The sequence below is a fragment of the Tamandua tetradactyla genome, chromosome X, assembly GCF_023851605.1.
Source record: "Tamandua tetradactyla isolate mTamTet1 chromosome X, mTamTet1.pri, whole genome shotgun sequence".
Lineage (NCBI taxonomy): Eukaryota > Metazoa > Chordata > Mammalia > Pilosa > Myrmecophagidae > Tamandua > Tamandua tetradactyla.
The window spans coordinates 60,696,617-60,711,224 of NC_135353.1; the positions used below are offsets into that span (position 1 = coordinate 60,696,617).

At 37.6% G+C, this 14,608-nt stretch overlaps 1 protein-coding gene across 7 annotated transcripts in view; it reads right to left on the reverse strand.

Annotated features, from left to right (window-relative positions):
* Positions 1-14,608, reverse strand: part of TMEM164 (transmembrane protein 164) — a 199,864-nt gene that overhangs the window by 101,776 nt on the left and 83,480 nt on the right. For 5 of the 7 annotated variants that reach the window (XM_077146563.1, XM_077146558.1, XM_077146557.1 and 2 more), the window contains one exon: positions 5,890-5,939. Coding sequence is in view for 3 of the 7 variants with exons in the window: in XM_077146558.1 (XP_077002673.1) it covers positions 5,890-5,939 (50 nt within the window). In the remaining 4 variants the exon portion in view is untranslated. Of the gene's footprint in view, positions 1-5,889; positions 5,940-12,440; positions 12,849-14,608 lie in introns of those variants that run through there. The other 2 variants (XM_077146561.1, XM_077146559.1) reach the window with 2 other exon arrangements.

The following is a 14,608-nucleotide window of genomic DNA, read 5'->3' on the forward strand; positions in this document are numbered from 1 at the left end:
ACCAGTAATAAATAATTTAAATAACTAGTTTAAATAAATAATAAGATAAAAAGATCCATTCACACTGATACTATAAAGTACAGACTATCCAGGAATGACAAACATACACACACATATTACTAAGGACCATAAAAGAAAACTTGAAAAATATATCAGATTAAAATATAAACCATGTGTTTTCCTGGATGAGAAGACTCAATGTTGTGAAGATGTTAATTCTTCCCAAATGAAATTTTAGGCTTAAAGAAACTCCCATCAAAATCCTAACTGTAATATTAATATCCCTTTTCAGTTTTTGGTATTTTGGAGAAGCTAGAGGGAAATATCTGATACTGTTGAACTATAATCCAATAACCCTGATTTTTGAAGATGACTGTATAACTATAGAGCTTTTAAAGTGTGACCATGTGATTGTGAAAACCTTGTGAATGGCAATCTCTTTTTATCCAGTGTATGGACAGATGAGTAAGAAAAAAAATAGACAATAAATAAATAAATAATATGGGGATGGGGGGTGGGAAGTTTTGGGTGTTCTTTTTTACTTTTATTTGTATTTTTATTCTTATTTTTATTTGGGGGTAGTAACAAAAATGTTCAACATTCTATTGTGATGATGAATGCACAACTATATAATTATACCGTGAACCACTGAGCGTACACTTTGGATGATTATATGGTATGTGAACATACATATCAGTAAAATTACATTTAAAAAAATCCTAACAGGATTTTGGGGAGAACCTGACAAAAATATTGGGGAGAAATTATGGTTGAGATTACCTAAGAAAAAAGTATAGGCAATGGGCTGTAGCAAATGGCAAAAGGAAATCTGGCCTACTACCTTCTACAAATAAAAGAAGGAAACACCAGCAGAAAATCTAACAGAAAGATCATGGAATAATATAAAAGCCCAAAAATAAACCTGAGCATATATAAGAATTTAGTATATGATGAAAGTGTATAGCAAAAATCAAAGAAAAATAGTTATTCAACAAACAATGCTTAAATAAATGATTTTGGGGGAAAAATATGTTATACCTTTACCTCAAACTATTCCCAAAATGAATTTTAGATGGTATGACAAGTTAAATAATTTAAAAACTATTAAAAAATTATATTGTCTATCTGCTCTTTGAATAGAAAAAATCTTTTCAAGCTTGAAAGCAATGGAAGAAATTTTTATGTCCTGAAGGGGTTTTAGAAAGCAATAGATTTAACCAACAAAAATGTAAAACACAATAAAAAATTAACTCAAAATGAGTCATAGACCTAAATATAAAAATGAAAACTATAAAGCTTCTAGAACATAGGAGAAAAACTAAGTGACATTGGGTTTGGCAATCAGTTTTTAAATTCAATATCAAAAATGTGATTCACAAAAGAATCCAAAAAATGGATAAGGTGGACTTCACTAAAATTAAAAATTTCTGCTCTGTGAAAGAGACTGTTAGGAGAATGAAAAAAGAAGGCAGATTGGGAGAAAATATTTGCAAAAAACGTATTTGATAAAAGACTTCTATCTAAAATATAGAAAAAAATTCTTAAAACCCAACAGTAAGAAAACAAACAACCCAATTTAAAAATGGATAAAAGATCTGAACAGACCCCTCACTACAGAAGATCATATGGCAATAAACACGAAAAGAGACTAAAAATCGTGTCATTAGGGAAATGCAAAGTAAAACAATACTACACTACACACCTATTAAAATGTCTAAAATTGGGTGGGCCACAGTGGCTCAGTGGCAGAGTTCTCACCTGCCATACCAGAGACCCGGGTTCGATTCCCGGTGCCTGCCCATGCAAAAAAAGAACTCTAAAATCCAAAACACCGTCAATACGAAATATGCTGGCAAGGATGCAGAGCAACAGGATGCAAAATGGCACAGCCACTTTAGAAGACATTCTAGCAGTTTCTTACAAAACTAACCAATAGTCTTAATATACAATCCAGTAACTGCTTTCAGTGGTGTTTACCCAAATGAGTTGAAAACTTATATATGCAAAGACCTGCACATGAATGTCCGTAATAGCCTCATTCATAGTTGCTGTGCTTGGTAGTTGGAGATATGTACCCCAGAAAAACAGGTTCTTAAACTTAATTCAATCCTGTGGATATGATCCCCATTGTAAGTAGGACCTTTTGATGAGGTTACTTCGGACAAGGTGTGGCTCAAGATGGGTCTTAATCCCACTACTGGAATCCGTTATAAGTAGAATGAAATACAGTTACAGCGGAAGAAAGTCATGGAAGCAAGAAGCTGAAATTCAGTGAAGCCGGGAAGAGAATGGAGAGGCCATCATATGCACTGCTGTGTGTCAGAGGAGCCAAGGACCACTGAGGTAGCCTTTCCAGCAGCAGGCTACAGCAAGACACATGTCAACTGAGTTGCACATAAATGATGCACTCTGGGACCCAACCAGAGCACCGTGGAGCCGTCATTTCCTCTTGACAATTGGACCATGGGAGCCCTGTGGAGAATCTCGCCTCTTCCCCATGCCAAAGAAAATTGCCAGCCCCTGGCCAGCATGTGGCATGCAGCCTGCTGCATATACCATACCCTTCCCTGCAGTGATCAGGCACGCCTCCTTGAAGAACATGCCAGCCCCTTCTTAGCTAGGAAGCTGGCAAACTCATTCATGCTGACATAGCAAAGGGCCAGTAGAGAAATGAAGAGAGGGATATACAGAGCAATATAATTAAAAAAATCGATTCTCCCAACAAAACTATAATATAAATTTAATGCAATTCTAACTGTTCCAAAAGCATTTGGGGGGTTGAATAAAAGGGATCTTAAAATTTGTATGTAAGGAAAAATGCCCAAGAAGAGTTAAGGAATATATTTTTAACAGTTAATATAATCAAATCAATATGATTTTGGTACACAAATAGATGAAAAACAATAGTTTAAATTCATAGGAAAATTGTGGTAGATGAATTCACAAGAAAAAATATGGATTATTTAATATACTATGCCAGCACAACTGGTTATCCATCTTTAAAAAAACAAAAGTAGATACAGCTTACCAGAGGGTGGGGGCAGAGGGGGAATGGGAAGTTACTGTTAAATGGGTACAGAATTACTATTTGGGATGACGAAAAAGTTTTGGTAATGGATGGTGATGAGAGTAGGACAACATGGTGAATGTAATTAATACATTGAATTGTATACTTGAAAGTGGTGAAGATGGGAAATTTTGAGTTGCATGTTGTTACCACAATAAAATTTTTTAAAAAAGAAAACAAAAGCAGGTCCCTACCTCACAGCATATATGAAAATAAATTCTAAATGGATTAAGACGTAATTTTTTTAATCTGGCAAGAAACTCTAGATTATATATATATATATAATCTAGATATGGGACAGAACCTCTTCACCAAAACTCGAAATCCAAACGCTATAAAAGAAAAGATAGTGGGCAGGCCACAGTGGCTCAATAGGCAGAGTTCTCGCCTGCCATGCCAGAGACCTGGGTTCAAATCCTGATGCCTGCCCAAGGGAAAAAAAAAAGATAGTTATATTAGGACATATAAAAAAATAAAAATTTATATGGAAAAGTAAACCATAAGCAAAGTCAATATACAAATATTTGGGAAAGAGATGTGTTACAACAATCATAGAACAAGGGTTAATATCAAAAATATACAAAGAGTTCTTACAAATTAAGTATAAGCAGCCCATAGGAAAATGGGCAGATACTATTAATAGACAATTCAGAGAAGAATAAATTCAATTGGACACACAAAAATATATGAAATAAACTAAAATTCACTAGTAGCTAGGGAAATACAACCATTAGGTTTTCAAAATTATAAAAGAATCATAATACCTATGGCTGGTAGGGATATAAAGAAAAGGATACTTTCATATATTACATACAAAAGGAAAACATGAAGTATAGCAGGCTAGAGTAAGCAGGTACAAAATGTATATATGCATGTAAGAGGACATAAGAGCCTTTTTTGTAAATCAATATGGCAACATACATTAACTAAATGAATGTGTATGGGTGTATAAATTGAAAGCACCAGTATGTGAGGGCATGTGCTCAATTATATTTATTTCAGCATTGACTGTAGTGGCAGAAATCTGGAAACAAAGTAAATGTTCACTAATAAGAAATGGCTGAATAAATTGTTGTACATCCATGAAATATTTTACAGCCTTTAAAAAGAATAAGAGTTATACCAATTGACTTGGATAGATTTCCATGAGATTATGTTGGAATGAGAAAAGCAAGATGTAAAGTATATATAATAAGATCCCACTTTGCAAAACAATGAAAAATTTCAAATTTCCTATATATGCATATGTCTACATGAACCCGAATATATATGTTTATGTATGATCACACAAGCATGGAGAAAAATATGGAAGGTTACATACTTGTTTCCTAATATGTAGTAACAGGTGTGAAAAGGTAGAGCTAAGAGCCAAACAAAAAAGGAAAAGGGAAAAATAGGACCACTACCAAAAAATAAATTCAGCAATCTTATTTATGCATTTATATATGTGCATAAACATATATATAAAGTTAAATTTAGAAAAGACATGAGAAAAAACTAAATATACAATATGATATCTGCTTATTAAAAAAGAAAGAAACCAAAATGATCTCTTGGTAGTAGGATAATGGGTGATGTTTATTTTCTTATGTATCTCTATATTTTCTACAATGGGAACTGTTACTTTCATGATAATGAAATAAAACCAATAAATGTTATTTTAAAATCATTATACTGAATAATTGAGCTCATTTTGGAAATTCAAGGGAGAAAAACAGGGTTAAATATCCCCTTCCCTTAGGAGCTGTCCAAGAAAGAAATACATGAAATCAGGATCCATTACCCCTTACCCAGCAGAAAGCTACTCACCTAAGGCAAAAGACTAAGTGGCTATTTCAAGGAGCTATTTGGAACAGCAAATAGGTTATTTTTTCCCCTACCTAATGCTTTAATTATTTAAGTAAATTAGAAATCCATTCCATCTCAATTATCCAAGAATCTGCTGGGCTCTTTATTTCCTGTTTCTTTTCTTTTTCTTTTTTAATAGCCATTTCATTATTTATGAACAGCTCCAAAATGGGGACCAGGGCAGGGGGAGAGAGAGAAAATTAATTCAGTCAATTTAGCTTCTCATTAGCAACTCTCATTAATAAAAGGTTTGATAAGCGAGATGGTCACAACTCACGGTTAAAATAAGAGTTCCAGGACTCTTGAGAATTTCTTTTTTTTTTTTTTACATGGGCAGGCACCAGGAATCGAACCCGGGTCCTCTGGCATGGCAGGCAAGCATTCTTGCCTGCTGAGCCACCATGGTCCAACTCTTGAGAATTTTATTTAAGCAAACTTGACTTCAGATAAATATGATCTGCCTGCAATACACTCTAATGGATTTGATGCTGGCTATTTTTAAGAAAGTCAGGACCTGTAATAAGGTGATATTTTTCTCTTCGAACTTTAATTTGCACTTTTAATAATAAAAACTATAAAAACACAAGAGCAACGCCCTTCAAAGCGAAGAACCGTTTGTTTCCTCAGTGGAACAGTGGAATTACAAGGCAAAGGAGCTGTCTGGTCTCTGGCATGCCCTTGAGAGTAACTTTAGGAGGACAGCAACCTTCTGAGGCATTGTACCCTGGCCATAAATCAATACCATAAGAATTTGCCCAAAAGGTATGTCAGGGTGTGAAAAGAAAAAAAAAAATCTCTACATACATGTCCTCTTTCACTGGCCCCTATAGACTTTTGTCCTTTGGGGAAGCCCAGAGACAAAGCAGTTCAAGCGCAAGGTGTTGATAGCAATGTGCTCATCATCCTTTATGATCAAATAGACAAAAGCAGTCTGAACAGCAATGGCAACAGAGCAAAAAACAATTTTCCCTTACTTGAAGATGACGACAGCTCCCCGACATGGAGGGCAGGCCAGGAGAAAGATCTGCAATTGAAAAAGAATTGGTATGGTTATAGAAAAAAATGCTGGGCACAGTGAACCCATGTTACTTTAACAATCAAGAAAACATTAGCAAATACCCTTAAAGCAAAAAAATGTTTAATATAAAATAGTAAAAAGGCAAGCAGTTGGTTTTCCCAAGTACACATTTTTGTGTTTGCACATGCACGTAGTTGTACGTATGTGTGTGAGTGAGACTATGTGTCTTGGGGATAGGAGATGGGGAGAGCATTTTTAAGGTCCAATTTTGAACATTTTTCACAGGGCTTCGCAGTCCCTAGACCACTTTCTCTTAACTTCTAGAAAAAGTCCCAAGTTTTCTACTCTTCAAATTCAATGTGACAGATGGAGTCAGTCTTAGCTTTAACCCAGGGCAAGTGAAAACAGATTCTGAGCATAGGACAAGTGCACAGATGCCTTCCAGTTTGCCTCCCATGGAAGAAGGTGAGTTTATCAATACCCAGCATTGTCAGACTTAGCAAATAAAAATATAGGATGCACAGCTAAATGTACATGTCAGATAAATAATGAATAATTTTTAGAATAAATGTGTCCTAAATATTACATAGAACACATTTATAGTAAAAAAAAATATTCACTGTTTATCTGAAATTCAAATTTAACTGAGTACCCTATATTTTATCTGGCAACCCTATTAATATTGCTACTTCCAGGTTCCAAACCTCCATTTGATTTCAGTAGTTTGTTTCTGAGCATGCCTAGATAGTTCTACTCTTCTATTCTCCAACCAGGTCAAACCAAATAAGAAGAACCTTGAAGGCTGCAGGCTCCTTCTAAGAGAGAAATCAGTTCTGAGCTACCTAGTATAACCTAGACCTGTGTTACAGCCTTTAAAAACCTATAGCTGTGGCAGTATGACCTTCATCCAAGCAGTATTTCTCAAATGCTAAAAGGTACAAAGAATCTCCTGCAGTTTGATACAAAAGCAAATTCTCCTGGGAATCCCCAAAAGGAACTCTGATTCAAAAGTCCTGGACTCCAGACCCCAAAATCTGTATGACCCAGGAAATTCAACCACTCATGGCAGCTGGATATGCTGAATATTTGACCTTGAGGTTTCTATGCCTGCCAATGAGAAATGGACTGAGATACTATCAGGGTCAAAGATACTCCACAGGACTGACAATGAATCTCCTGTTTGTAGAGTCCCTCCACCTACAAGTGATTTAATAGTTCAGTTTAGTTCAGGTTTAGAAATCAATGATATGAGTCATTATCTTGCTGAGAGCTCTTATTAATGGAAATTATCTGCACTGTGGACTTGTTAGTTTTGTCATATCTATATTCTTTGGCATTTTGTTCTTCAGTTCTCTCAGAGTCTACATTTTGAAGGAAAGACACCTGCTTGAATCCCTGCCAAAACGAGGAAAAAGAAGAATGGGAAAGAGAAAAGGTCTTGAAAGGAATATGGCCAGGAGTCCATACCTCATCAAAGAACCCCTCCCAGAAAATATTCATCGACAATGTGACTTTTCCCCTGTGGATCAATTTGATTAAAGGTACAAAACCAGTGACAATTACAGGTCTACAATCTTTCACTGGCAATTCCCAAATCTAAAACACTCTGCAAACTGAAAGTTATTTTTTTCCTCAAAGCTAATTTGGTAGCAAAACCTGACTTGAACTATTGGGAGACTATTTACAGAGTTTATTTATTCCACTTCTGGGAAATATTCACACTGTTTTCTATCAAAATAATGTATTTCATTATGGAGTGCTGCCCCAGCCCCACTGGGAATATATGCAAAATACACTATATGCACAGTATTGTCTTCAAAAATTCCAAAAAAAAATCCAGATTTCTGAAATATATCTGGTCCTAATGGTTTTGGATAAAGACTGCAGACTTGGAATTTCAACCATCCAAACATTAACTTATCTCGTACTCTCTCACCCTTCAGGAGAGGTTCAAATAAGATATAAACAAAGCTAGTATTCTTCACCACTGATCTAGCAGTAAAGTTACTCACCTTAAGCAAGGGACCAAGTCGGAGGCTGCACATAGTTACCCATCATCAGGCCCATCAAAGGCTACACTTAGAAGCTACAATATACACAGAGCAGACGGGGCACCCAACCACCTTGGAAGGTCCTCAGTACTTCTTGAATCGCCAAAAAGACATGCTAGCAGCCTTCCTGAAATTCTGGAATACCTAAGACACTAACAACATGCTACACAAAGGAGCAAAAATGTGACAATGGGACCCCCCACCCCCAATTAATTCTTGCTTTTCTATACCCTCGGTTAAGAGGGGATGAACAGATTCTTGGAGGAAGTGGGTAATTTTCCACCCTCCATTTGGCTGGTTCTGTTCCACCATGGCCCTAAGTCCAGGAATCTAATGGTGCAAGACTCTAGTCAGAACCCAACAGAGTAGGTTGTCCTATTATTCTTCATTCAATCATGGGCCTAACTTCCTTTGAGGCAGCTAATACAGGCTTGAGTCTAAATGAGTTTTCTAATAGTTTCTAGTGGCCAAGCCATTTCAACCAACACTTTAGCCTTTTTTATCTTGCCTGTTGTGCTGGTTTGAAACTGATATGTACCTCAGAAAAGCCATGTTCTTTTAATCCAATTTTGTGGGGGCAGACCTGTTGTTGGGTGAGACCTTTTGATTAGCTTGTTTCTGTGGAGATGTCGTGAGTCCACCCATTGAAGCTGGGTCTTAATCCTTTACTGGAGTCCTTTAAGAAAGCCCAGAGAGTTTAGAGAACCTAAGAAAGAAAATGCACCAAGAGAAGGCCGAAGGACCCACAGGAGCTGAGGGAGCCATTTTGGAAACCATCCCAGGAGAGAAGGGCCAATACACGTCACCATGTGCCTTCCCATGTGACAGAAAAACCTCATCGTGATCCGCCTTTCTTGATTGAAGATATCCTCTTGTTGATGCCTTAATTTGGACATTTTCATTGCCTTAAAACTGTAACTTTGTAACCTAATAAATCCCCTTTGTAAAAGCAAATCCATTTCTGGTGTACTCTACTCTGGCAGCATTAGCAAATTGAAACATCTGTCTATTCCCATCATCGGAGTGGAGGTTATCTTTTTTAAGTAATCTTGAAATCAATTCATGTAGACATATCAAATTAGTAGATTTGAAAACTTCAGCGTGTTTAATTCCCAGCAAATTCTTAGTGTTCTTCAGCAACTTCAATGATTCATGGCATTGAACCTCTCTGCTCTGTTGTGCTGGAGCCGTGTGCATAATTACCATTAACCAAAGGAACCACAAGAAAACAACATCTTAAATCAGAGGCCCAAGGACAAGTCACAAGTGCCCTCAGTCTTGGCTTGAATACGCCTGCTTTCTTCCTTAGTTGGCTTCCAAATGTCTCCAAATTTAACAAGTGTTTCAGACAAGCAGATAGAAAGCTAAACTAACACTTAAGCTTCAAATAAAGAAGGAAGGGAGGACTCTTGGTAAAGCAAATATAGACAGGAGGAAGACAAGAATGCACCTGAGCAGATCCCAGCACCAACTTAGCACTTGGCATTCCTGACGAAATCTGCCCAGCTCAGTACTAGAGTAGGTAGCATACAGGCAAGTGCTACAGAGCACTTTCACTTTCCCAGGGCCATGTTATTAATCCCCATTTTATAGGTGATAAAACTGAGAGGAAAGATTCTGACAAAACTTTCTGACATGAACCCAGGTCCCCTGACTCCTAGTTCAAGATCCTTTTTCCCTTCACACCTGACAAAGACCAGGCCTCTTAGAAACATGTCTTCTTTAGATACTAGTCCTCCTTCTTGTTCCTAGTGTCACACAGGAATCATCCAGATGGCCCCACAACGGTGCCACACATAACTCACAAGATCTACTCTCTACAACTTGAGACATCTCAAAATATACTCTCAGCAGAGTAGCAAGTTACATTTACCCAGATTAGCCAGAGTTTAGCATTCTCCAAAAACAGGCTTGTCCTAGCTTCAACCTGCCTCATCCCCAGGTGAGCTGGGCTCTTGTGAACCTTAAATCCTTACAAACTGAAGTCATTTATGGCCAAATGTTCTAGAAAACCCCACAGGTTCAGTTCAAAACAATACTCTCGCAGTTTGCCCAGGAAAGATCCCTATACTACCCTCCAAGTTTCCCCTGCACAGAAATTTGCAAATTCAGCTCTTTTCTAAGCACCCAATCTAGGCACCAACTACAACCTCTTTTAACTCTGAACTGCTCTGGTTCCAGGTTCTCATGTCATTGCCCAACCTCTCAGCTATTGCTTGTCCTATTTTCTGTTCCTGTCTCACATTCTAATCAGCCCCAACTTCACTGCCATCATTGTTCAGCCTCTCACCCATGTGGCTATGACCCAAAATCAGATTCAACAAACCCCCATTTTCATAGTTCCTAAAAAAGATAGCTTTTGCTCACAGGAGGAAGTTCAGTATTATGAGAAATGTAATTAGGAAGGGGAACCAATCACCACAGGCCATCCAAAATGAGGGGCTAGCCAGGTTAAGTGGTGAACAGGGATAGGAAAACTAAACAAAAGGGAAATAGAGAGGTGTGAAAGACTACTGTTTGGACTAGCACACAATTTTCCAAGGCCCAACCCCAAAGCTCCAGTTCTCCCATCTCAACTGCCCAACTATGATGGTACATTTCTATTTGGGGATCCCCTAAGGACCTGTCTCATGACCATATCCCACCATAAAGGACGATAAATTCCCTGGGCTGCTCAAAGTCTGCCCTACAGCTCCATTCAGTAACGCCCATACCCTTGGGACCTCATTATGTCTCCCAGGACAACTGCAATAATCTCTTCACTGATCTCCCTGCTTCCAAGCACACCATTCCAAGAGGGATATACCTAAAATGTCACTCTGATCTGCCACTTAAAATCCTTCAATGGCGGGCAATGTGACAGTGGCTCAGTGGCAGAATTCTCACCTGCCATGCCGGAGACCCAGGTTCAATTCCCGGTGACTGCCCATGCAAAAAAAAAAATCCTTCAATGATTTTCCATACCTACAGAAAAAGTTCATGCTCCTTAGGGCATGGCAGACAAAGACCATCTCTGCTCTGAATCCTGCCTACCTTTCCAACATGGCCACCTCAGGCATGATTATGCTCCAGTACCAAACTGTAAACAAACATACTTTATGTCAATAAATACGCTTGTACAGCCTCACCTTCTAACAGCATCATTTTATTTAATTATAAACATATGCGACAATTTACTCAACCAATCTCCTGTTGCACGTATAAGTTCTATCTACATTTACAGATCCCTGACCATTTCCTTAGACTGCATTTTTAGAATGAGAATTTCTAAGTCAAAAGGAATATAACTTGAAGGCTTTCTATCCATTTGAATATATAGTCCCACCAGCAAATATGAGAAAGTGTTTTCTGCTGCAATGTGGCCAACAGGTAATTATCGTTGCTTAAAAGGTCACACACACACACACACACACACACACACACACACACACACACACACACACCGATTGTTTTAATTTGCATGTCTGGGATTACTAGAAATGTTGAACTATTTTCTAACCTTTTGACTGGCCAGGTGGATTTTTTATTCTGTGATCTGACCACATGTAGGCTTTGCCTGCTTTTCATCTGGAGTGTTTTTTCTCTTAATAAGTTGTAAGAGCTACTTATGTATTAATGATATCTAGTACATATTATTCAACATATACTGCAAATATATTTCTGGCTATCATTGACTCAACTCTGCCTATGATAGTTTTTTGATGTATAGAAGCTTTTTCATTTTTCTACGATCAGATATATTTGTCATTTCCTTTATGGCTTCTGTCTTTGGTATCAGGCTTTGAAATTTTTTGCAACTCCATAGATTGGGGGAGAATTTGCCACTGTTTTCCAAATATTTTCAAAATTTCATTTTTAAAATTAAAGTTTTACGTTTAAAATCTCCAGTGCAGGAACTGTGTCACTGTTAATCCTATTCAACTGTCCCTGAATGACCTTCCTCTTATGGCTAACTCTTATTTGTCCTTCTAATACAAAATTAAGAAACAATTTCTTAAGGAAGGCTTCCCTATATTCTGATATTAAATGATCAGGAGCCTCTGTCTTTCCATCAGTTCCCTCTGTTAATCTCTTTCATAAAATTTACCAATTTTTGTCAATATGGAAAGTTTACAAAGATGCCTCCCCCATCCTCAACATAGATAAAAGAGAAATAAACATGCTACTCAGAGTTAAGCTTTAAAATCAACATACAATGTTTTTTTAAAAAGACACGGTCATCTTAAAAAAAAAAAAAGATTCCCAGGCCCCAAAGAGCAGATTTTAACCTCCCTGAATGATACCTAAAGAAAGAATGTGACTCCCACCACACAACAACAAAGAGACAGACCAATTAAAAAACAGGAAAAGGATTTGAAAAGACATTTCTGTAAAGAAGACATACAGATGGCCAAGAGGCACATGAAAAGATATGAAACATCATTAGCCATTAAAGAAATGCCAATCAAAACCTTACCACTTCAAGGTTACCTCTGCCCTATAAAATATATGTCCCTCCTCAGCTTGAAGTAGCCAGAGTGGTCATCGTTGCAAATCCCTCAAGAATGAGGAAAAACAAAACTAAGGGAAGATAGTAACCGCTGACTACAGCAGGTTTACTACTTTTGTTGATATTATCTGTAATTTGTTACATTGCTATGAAAAAAATGGAAAAAAAAGTGCTATCATCAATTGCAACAAATGGTCCACACCAATGAAATTGAAGTCATTGGGGGGTGGTGCATGGGAGGCCAGTATCCTACGCCTGATTGTTCTGTAAACCCACAACATCTCTAATAAAGGGGGAAAAAAAACCTTACCACTTCACACCCACTAGGATGGCTATTATTTTTAAAAAATTACAAGTATTAGTGAGGATGCAGAGAAATAAGGATCCTCCTACCATTGCTAGTGGGAATGTATAAGGCTGTAGCCACTGGAGAAATAGGTTTGGCAGTTTCTTAAAAGTTAACCATAAAGAGGTGATGTCATCAAACATAGCCAAGTAAAAAATCCCCTGGAAAAGCCTCCCCTCAGAATCAACTAATAAAAAAAACCCACTTGCATGGAATTCTGGAGTATGACAGAAACTGGAGAAGGCCTCCATGAATGCAGAATCAAAGAAAAATACACACCAAAATCAGGTAGGAGGTTTACATTCTGTCAGTCCAGACTCCTTCCCCTCACTCGGTCCATGCAGGTTAAGAGTCACACAGAGACAGGACAGCCTGGGTTCCTCCTGGCATGGATGCAGTCCATACAGCCATTCAGGGCACCAAATTAGAAGCCCACACATATCCAGGCACAGGGACCCAAGCATGCAGAGACCCAGAGCAGAAACACAAGAGGCTGAGGAGTGTGCTACATACAAAAATGTCCCTAGGGAAAAAGGAGACTCCTGCAGAATGGGCAGCAGGAGGAGCATGCACACAATCCAGCCTCTGTTTGCTAGATCACCTAAACACAAAACGGACCTTGCTGGATTGATTCCATTTGGTTCCTTGAGGTGGGATTCCCTAATAGAGAAGAAACAGAGATAGAAAAGACCCATGGGGAAAAAAAGCTGGGGTGGGGTGGGGGTGGGGGTGGGACTGAACCACTGTAAGACAGGAAGGGCCCCAGAACTGAGAAGCATAAAGAAAAGGGGCCACTGAGTAAGGGAAAGAATTTTAAGAAATCACAGGAGCATGGGGGAGAAAAATCTGCACAAAAACAAACAGAACAGATCAAGATTCCCAGAGAAGGAACAGAGGAAAGAAAACTTTCTCCTAGAGGTGAAACAATTGCACAAAAAAGGCAATTGTAGAAACTGTACCACATATCCAGGGCAAGAATTAATGCAGAAAAGCCAAGAAAATCTGAACAGTTAAACATTGATACACTAAAGGTCAAGAATAATTTGGACAAAGTATCAAAGCAGAGACAACACAAAGACAATCAACATTAAAACCCTACCTACACACATGGAAGAAACTGACCTTCAAAATGGTCAGATGCCCAGTCATCAGTAAAAAATTACAAGCCATGCTAAGAAACAGGAAGATATGGCTCAATCAAGGGAACAAACTAAAACTTCACCGGAGATGCAGAATTTGGAATCAAAGAATTTCAAATAAATCTCCAAAATCAAGAAGATGAAGGAAAATATGGATAGAAATAAATTAATGGTGTATATACAGTTAAAGAATATTAAGACATTGTGTGAGTATAAAGAATTCAAAAGCTTAAAAAGAAACATAACAAATTACAGGGATGAAAGATACAATAGTACATATTTGAAAATAAGTAGAGGCATACCATAGCAGATATAAATAGGCAGAGGAAAGAATCAGTGAACTAGAGGACAGGACAATTGAAATCATATGGTTAGAAGAAAAGATAGAGAAAAGATACATTCTATTGAGAATGTCAAATGCCAAAGAGGAAGAGAGAATTCTGAAAGCAATGAGAGAAAAGTGATTTAAAATGTCCTAGGGATCCTTAAAAAGTTCTGATTTCTCATCAGAAGCCATGGTGATGACAAGGCAGTAGAATGGCATATTTAAGGTACTGAAAGATGAGAACTGCCAACCAAAAATTCATTATCCAGCAAAAGTGAACTTTGAAAATGAAAAAGACTCTAAAATATTCACAGAAAAACAAAAA